The sequence below is a fragment of the Girardinichthys multiradiatus genome, chromosome 5 (genome assembly GCF_021462225.1).
Source record: "Girardinichthys multiradiatus isolate DD_20200921_A chromosome 5, DD_fGirMul_XY1, whole genome shotgun sequence".
Taxonomy (NCBI): Eukaryota; Metazoa; Chordata; class Actinopteri; order Cyprinodontiformes; family Goodeidae; genus Girardinichthys; species Girardinichthys multiradiatus.
In genome coordinates, this window is record NC_061798.1 from 4,236,122 (window position 1) to 4,244,689 (window position 8,568).

Sequence of the window (8,568 nt, forward strand, 5' to 3'; positions counted from 1 at the left end):
TCTCCTGATAGCTAGCTGCATTGACCCTGCCCTTGATAAAACACAGTGGACCAACACCAGCAGCTGACACGGCACCCCAGACCATCACTGACTGTGGGTACTTGACACTGGACTTCTGGCATTTTGGCATTTCCTTCTCCCCAGTCTTCCTCCAGACTCTGGCACCTTGATTTCCGAATGACATGCAGAATTTGCTTGCATCCGAAAAAAGTACTTTGGACCACTGAGCAACAGTCCAGTGCTGCTTCTCTGTAGCCCAGATCAGGCGGTTCTGCCACTGTTTCTGGTTCAAAAGTGGCTTGACCTGGGGAATGCGGCACCTGTAGCCCATTTCCTGCACACTCCTGTGCACGGTGGCTCTGGATGTTTCTACTCCAGACTCAGTCCACTGCTTCCGCAGGTCCCCCAAGGTCTGGAATCGGCCCTTCTCCACAATCTTCCTCAGGGTCCGGTCACCTCTTCTCGTTGTGCAGCGTTTTCTGCCACACTTTTTCCTTCCCACAGACTTCCCACTGAGGTGCCTTGATACAGCACTCTGGGAACAGCCTATTCGTTCAGAAATTTCTTTCTGTGTCTTACCCTCTTGCTTGAGGGTGTCAATAGTGGCCTTCTGGACAGCAGTCAGGTCGGCAGTCTTACCCATGATTGGGGTTTTGAGTGATGAACCAGGCTGGGAGTTTTAAAGGCCTCAGGAATCTTTTGCAGGTGTTTAGAGTTAACTCGTTGATTCAGATGATTAGGTTCATAGCTCGTTTAGAGACCCTTTTAATGATATGCTAATTTTGTGAGATAGGAATTTTGGGTTTTCATGAGCTGTATGCCAAAATCATCCGTATTAAGACAATAAAAGGCCTGAAATATTTCAGTTAGTGTGCAATGAATCTAAAATATATGAATGTTAAATTTTCATCATGACATTATGGAAAATAATGAACTTTATCACAATATGCTAATATTTTGAGAAGGACCTGTAGCTGTAGTTCATCTAAAGTATGACTGCTAAAGACTACAGCAACAATCAGGTTTCACTGCTGCTCTGAGGAGAAGGCTGTGGGAGAATGAAACCACTTTCTTCTCTGAGTTATACTGATTGTTTTGGTGCTGTGTTGTTGTACCGTGAAAAACCATGACATCACAACAGCATAAAAGAAAACTCACCAACATTTTATTAGACATACTTTGGTTATTTTACAACTGCCATATGAGGACATGAAAAATGATAGAGGAAACTAAACTGAACGTTTGACACTCGGGTCTCTGGAGACAACGTTGTTAAAGGAACATCTGAACACAGTCAGCCTTTTCTCAAAGTCTAAACACAAACCAAAGTCCTACAGCTACACTTCAGCTTTCTCCAGGGCTGTTCCTGTGACCAGCAGCAGGTTGCAGGCCATGAACTGAACATTAAGAACATTGCTGGTGTTTCCAACATACAGGCCCACCAACTCGCTGGACGAGCCGTCAGCAGGCGTTCCACCGTGGGAGTTGCGAATGTCCCACACTCTGACAGAGTTGTCTATAGATGACGACACCACCAGGCTGCTGTCTGGGCTGAAGGACAGGCTGGTGATGCTGTCTGTATGGCCACGCAGATCTTTGAACAAAGTCCCTGCTGCCAAGTCCCACAACTTCACCCGCTGGTCCTCTCCCGCAGAAGCCAGGTACTTCCCATTAGGTGAGAAGGCCAGTGACAGCACGGTGCCACGGTGGCCAGTGAAGAGGCGAACCGACTGCCCCTGCTGGGTGCTCCACAGGCGAATAGTCTTGTCTGTGGAACCGGTAGCCAGGTAGTTGGAGTTCGGGTGGAACTTGACACAGTCGACGTCAGAGAGGTGCCCCACATAGTGCCGCAGCGGATAGGTGCGGGAGAATGTCCAAAGGCGGGCGGTGCGGTCGTGGGAGCTGCTGGCAAAATAGAGGCTGCAGGGGCTGACGTCCACATCCCATACTGGGTAGGTGTGGCCCTGGTAGAGCACCGTGTTGGTGAAGCTGCCAAGGTCCCAGTATCGAATAGTTGTGTCCTCAGAGCAAGAGAGCAGGCCTGAGCTGTCCGTTAGGAAGGCAGTACGATACACAGGGCCGCTGTGACCTCGCAGCATTTTTATCTCACTGCCGCAGCCATCCTCTTCATCTACCTGAAACACAACAAACAACAGTAGAGATACGCCTGCAATGATATGCCACCGTCTACCAAGAAGAAGTATGTTGTGTTGAATCTACTGGTGGCAAAACTACGAAATCCTGAAGAACCTTGATTAAAGGTTACATCCAAGGCCTTGACATAACTCTGGAAAAATGACGAGCAGAAAGGTAGCGGTGCCCCCCACATCCAGAAGACTCGACCCTGTTAGTAATGTTGGCTGGGTGAAGGGAGTTTTGTGCAGGCGTGGACCGCTGCCTCATTATTAGCTGTTCTATATAGTGTTCAGTAAAGACCACGTTAAAACGGATTTCTGTATTGTTGTACCAGTCTGTGAAAATTAAACGAGTGAATGTGAATTTTTTCTTTTAAAGTTTGTGAAGGTTTAAAGCACTGCTGTATTCATTTCAAACCAGTTTCCCTCTATAAAATTCGTTTTCTTTTTTTGACACTTTAATTTCTTCCAAATTCCAGTTTTAAAACTTTTATTTTTCTAAACTATACATTCTAAACAGCTACAAAGCGTCTGTTCATTATGGTAATGAAAAAAATTCAACTCCACCCAGATCTATTGGGATTAAATTACTGAGTTCATAAAGCTCTTTAAAAGTTCTGTTTTTGTTTTTTTCAGTAAGTAAAATTAAAGACAAATTAGGACAAGTTTAATAGGAGAGTAAATAAGTAGTTATTTTTGTATACCTAAAAACTCTTCAGACATGTCATCGGTATTAGATTGTTTTCAGCAGTGCTGTGACACTCACTCACTCAAATAACGATCATCGGGGCCTGCTCCTGGATTTTTTCCTCCTTTTGTCCATGACAGAATAATATTTTGAGTTTCTGCATGAGAGAATTCTCTGTTTCACCAGTTAGCTTGTTTTTAGGCGAGTTGTCTTGAACTTCACTTAAACAAAAGTAGCTTTATTATTTATTCATTATCATCATTAAATACTAAAGGATTGTCTGACTTGCACATATAACATTAAAATGTATTCAGTAAATGTCCTGCTTTCCATTGCACAGTGGGAATATGACTCATAGTTTCACCTTGGCGGTTCAGTTTCACTTATTTATGAAAAAAGAAGACTCACAAAAAAAAAAGTTTTTCTCCTGCTTCATTCACTAGACGCTTTGCTTTATATGACGTAATAATAAATGTTATAGCAGAATGCAGCACTGCCCTGCACTCAGATCGGTCTAACAGCTGCTGGTCTAATAATGCAGAGCTGAGCCTTGGCCAGAGGTCACATCAGACAGACACACAGCGAGCAGCAGCAACCAGTGGGGTTGGACTCTCACTGTAAGCGTCAGACTGTCAGGGAAAAACACTACCTGTTAGACCAAATGAACAAATTCAATGATGTTTCTTGTTATAGAGGAGATTAAATGCCATGGTTTTTTTCCCCATTGTCCACGGTGCGGACATCATAGGACACCATTAACAGCCTCCGATAGATTTTCTTTCAAGATTGCCTTATGTCTGCTTCCATCCACCTTCCCATCAAATGTGACAAGCTTCCCTCCCCCTGATTTAAAACAAGTATTCCCACAGCACTATGCTGCCACCACCATATTTTACTATGATGTCAGAGTTAGTTTGCCAACACACCTAGGGGTTTGTATTTGTACTGAGTTTAATTACACACAGCTGGGCTTTTTACTAATTAGGTGTCTTCTAAAGGTAAATGGTTGTATTAAGTTTATTTAGGGGTGTCACAGTAAAGGTGACAGAATACAAATGTATATACTCAGGCCTCACCTCCTCCTCTTGGACATCACATGCCAGGTGGATGCACGACACGTCGGCCTGATGCGGTTTGGCCTTCAGCTTTCGGGCTCGGAGGCTCCAGAGCTTCACTGCAGAGCTGTCGAATCCAGCAGCCAACAGGCGACTGTCTGGGGAAACCTCGGCGGTGTTAAGCATATGCTCCGTGTGGTGGAAGGCATAAAAGCAGATGGTTGTGAGTGAGGGTGGGCCTTCACGGACTTTCTTAATGCAGTCCTGCAATGCGAGAAGCGCCACCTCATTCTGTGGGATCCCCGCAGGGACCTCCACCCCCTCTCCACCTTCTGCTCCACCCACACCCACCCAGGAGGTGGAAATAGAGTTTGTGGCCGCCATGAAACCACCAGCAGTTCCGTACAGCTGGTACTCTGTACGTCTTGAAGTTGTGACCTCCACCTGGAGATGTGCGCTGAGGACCCTGCAGAGGGCGCTGTTGTCCTCACTCTGCAGGTACCGCAGCAGGTAACTGTGAGCTGGCTCTGTCAAATGAAGCACGTACTTGTGCTCCAGAAAAGATCTTAGCTTGGGGTTGGCTGCGACATCCTGTGCAGTGACAATGTGACGGAGCTGCTCTATGACCGATCGCTGCTCTCCGTCATTAAGAAAGACATCATGAAAACGAACGTAAAAACTATCCACTGCCCCCTTCAGGCCACAGTGTACCATGTCAATGTGAAGATAAACAAATAGGGGATAGAGGAGGCTGCTAACCTCTTGTGCATAGGAGATTTCTGTTTCTGTAAATGGGAACAAAGAGAATATTGTTAGAGTTCATGATCAGAAAAGCCTTAGTACTGATGGCACACTCATCTCCATCTAAGGAATGTTTCAAGTAGTCAAAGTTTAGGCATGACACCTGCGAGAAAGGAGTGCAGCCTTGAGAATTGTATCTCATACTGTTGTGGGTCAGACTGGCAGGGAGCAGCAGAGACGACGTTGGCACAGCCTGACTCTGTCTGCACTGCTCACAGGGAGGAGAATATTTTAATTACACTGTATGTGATGATGGTGTTTTAAATGGAGGCCAAAGAAAGAATGTGCTTACCAGTCAGGCTGGCAGCCAACTCCTCTGTGGACTGGAAGAGCTTACCCCCCTTCAAGGAGCCGTCAGTATCCACATACTGCCTCCTCTTCAGATACTGAGCCACTGCATACTGGATCTGCTCAGCGCGAACCCGTTTCATGACCTGACACGAACAAACCATACTCTGTCACGTTGTAACTATGGTCACACGTGATTCCTGCTCATCTTTCTAATAACTACTAGATCATCATGTAAACATGTTTCTTGATACCAATGCCTTTTTGCAAATAAAAACTACTTAACATTGCTAAATTACTATTTTCCCTAAATACTTCTCTCTGTCTTCAGAGGCTGATATAAGTCGGAACATTACAGCATCTAATGACCAATCTATTTTAGGACACACCAAAAACATAAGTATGAAAAACTACTTTCATACATATGGGTTACATTATGATAGCATTAATAAAAGAACACATCTTTAACGGGCTCAGCTAATCATGATCATCAAAGTTAACTATTTAAAATGATTTGTTTAGCATTTTTATTAGAAGAATTTTGGCGGATAAATGAGTAGAATGTTTTTTATCTGATAACACACACAATTTATTCATTTAACACAAACAAATTGCTAAATTTAAAATATAGATCTGACTAAACCTTTTTCAGTTTCCATACATAGAGGTCTCTCTTGGTCCATCTGGATATTTGTTTAACAAATGCTAATCACAGAGTGATTCCATCATTCAATAAACGTTTAGTCATTCAGTTGTTTCCTCCTGTACTTGAAATTTACTCAGCCAAATGTCCAGCGGTAAAATAAATGTTGTAGGGTCTCTCATCATTTGCTTCAAAGCAACTTACTTAACTTCACTTTTCCTAATTTAGCAACTCTAACAGCAGCTGAGCTGAGTTCTGCAACAGTTACCGAACATCGTTGAGCTTTGTATCCACTCATGCAAATACTAAACATATGCGGACACTGAACGCCCAGCTTATTCACAAGTCTCACTATTGCAATGTATTTACTGTAACGCTGTCAGGTCCCCAGGTTCTGGCCGGATAACTGCATTGAGCTAACCGGCTAACTTAGCTCGGTTAGCGGTGGGCGTAACGGTACCAAACTTTATGTGGGAACATATTTCATTCTGAATCCCTGCATGCTGTAAATAGTTACTCACTGCATGTTGTGTTGCTCGCCTCAGCCGTCAGATCACGTATGTAAATTGGTCGAGTTTAATCCAGGGTCCAACTGACCGCACACTGCTACTTATCATTGCCGCGCCTTCTGCTTCTTCTTCTTCTTCTTCTGGTGTTTAATGGCGGTTGGCAAGAATCTTTAGGTGTGCATTGCCGCCGCCACTGGTATGGCGTGTGGTTCATCATGGATTTCTTTCTTATATAATCAAATTCTATTATTATTAATTTTGTTATTTTTAGGAATCTTAAAATAATTTGTATATGTTTGCTCCCTATGTTCTTTTGTAAGGAATCTTTTATGCTAAACATTTCTTTAATCCTTTCAAATTCTCTCTTTATAACTCTTCTTTCCAGCTCATATTTCTGACACTCTATAAAAATATGTTCAATTGTTTCATTCTTCCCACAGTGGTCACATTTTCCTGTATTATGTTTATGTATTTTTAAAAGTGTATAATTAAGCCCTGTATGTCCTAATCTTGTTATTACCCTTTCCTCCTTTCTGCTCCTTCTTCCAGTTCTTTTTTCACCCACTGCCTTTTTGATCTTATAAAACCATCTTCCTTTTCTTTCTCCATCCCACCTTTTCTGCCATTCTTCCTTCAAGTTTTGTTTGATGAAGCTCTTTGCTTCTGATTTACTTAAATGTAATGTAAAATTGATATGATTTTGTGTTGCCTTCTTAGCCATCTTATCTGCCATCTCATTTTCTTTAACCCCAATATGTGCTGGAACCCATAAAAATACTATTGATAAACCCATCATTTGTAGTCTTAGTATGCTGTATTTCTAGTAGAATGTCTGGCCTGCTGTCTGAATGGTTATGTTTTAAACTCAATAATACCGAGCTTGAATCTGAACAAATTATTGTTTTTAAAGGTTTTATGTCTTCCACCCACTGTACTGCTAACAGTATTGCTAATATTTCTCCTGTGTATACTGACAAACCATTTGTGATTCGTTTTCCTATTTTTATTTGAAATTCCGGTACTATGAATGCTACTCCTGTTTTAATATTTGTTTTCGATGCATCTGTATAAATCTGAAGGTATTGGTAATAATTGTTAACATATTCCTGTACTGTATTTAAATCTAATATACATGTTCTTTTCTTTTTTTCCATTAATGACATATCTACCTGTGCTTCTGGTAAGATCCAGGGTGGTACAACAGCTAGTGGCAGTATTAGACTTATTACTATATTTTGTATATGAAATTCTTCTGTTATTTTTTTAATGATCCATCCAAAACTTCTTGTCTCTTTTTTCATTTTTTTCCCAGCATGGCTTTAAGATGTCTCGTGTTGGATGATTCAGGGTATTGCCTTATAAATGTATCCAATAATTTATTGTTAATTGTATTCTCCTCAAATCTAACAGCATTTCTCCCATTTCTACTCCGAGTGCTGTTGTTGGGGTTGTTTTGAAAGCTCCTGTACAAAGTCTTAATGCTTGATTTTGTATATTTAATTTTTCCAGATGTGTCTTTGCTGCTGAACCATATATAATACTTCCATAATCTATATTTGATCTTATCAATCCTGTGTAAATTAGTTTTATTGCTTCCCTGTCTGCTCCCCAGTCACTGGCATCCAAACATCTCATAATATTTAATACTTTCTTACATTTATCTATCATTTTCTGAATATGAATATGCCATAGGATTTTCTCATCAAACCACATTCCTAGAAATCATTGCCGCGCCATCGTGGAAATCTTCTTTTAACTCGTTTTAGGCTAACTGGCTTAATGGCGCATTACTGCCACCCACTGGTCTGGAGTGTGAACAGCGCACCAGCCAGAAAAGAGTTTTTCTTTTTGTTGTTTCAAATGAAATACATAGGAAATGCATCCTTCTTTGTCCAACTTTTCAGGAACTGTGGATCTTTATAAAATGAATTCTAATAAATTAACATTTATAGTACTAAATCACAAAAAACGTTGGGAGATTGCTGACATGACAGCTGTTCATCAGACAGTCACTGACACCTTACACAATGAGGGTAACCCATAATAGGTTACTGCTAAAGATACTGACTGTTCACAGAGTTGAATCCTAGGATATTGATTAAAAGAAGGATGGTCGCCTCCATTCATGCAACACAAACCAACCATAACTAAGTACAGAGTGCTTATGCTGTACACTAGATGGACATACATAGCAATATATTAAAAAACATTTTCCGTTTTGGTCTTCTGTAATATTCTGTACTGTTTTCTGGGAAACTGAGTTTTAGATTTTCATTATTTATAACCCTTCATCAAAAGGAATAGCAATAAACACTTGAAATATAGTACTGTGTTTAGTAAATACTAAACTTTTACTTTTTAATTGAATAATCAAGTAAATTAACATTTCGATGATATCCTATTTAATGAAGATGCACTTGTTTTGTATCCAGATTTCTGTTTTGAATGT

The 8,568-nt window shown here is 41.2% G+C and overlaps 1 protein-coding gene across 1 annotated transcript; it reads right to left on the minus strand.

Moving 5' to 3' along the window:
• Nucleotides 1-1,143: 1,143 nt before the first annotated feature.
• On the minus strand, nucleotides 1,144-6,287 carry taf5l (TAF5-like RNA polymerase II, p300/CBP-associated factor (PCAF)-associated factor). Its single transcript, XM_047364329.1, has 5 exons — nucleotides 6,132-6,287; nucleotides 4,972-5,113; nucleotides 4,783-4,887; nucleotides 3,900-4,663; nucleotides 1,144-2,135 (listed from the first exon to the last, which is right to left on the minus strand). The coding sequence occupies exons 2-5, from the start codon at nucleotides 5,108-5,110 to the stop codon at nucleotides 1,338-1,340; spliced, it is 1,806 nt and encodes a 601-aa protein (XP_047220285.1). The 5' UTR covers nucleotides 5,111-5,113; nucleotides 6,132-6,287; the 3' UTR covers nucleotides 1,144-1,337.
• Nucleotides 6,288-8,568: the final 2,281 nt, after the last annotated feature.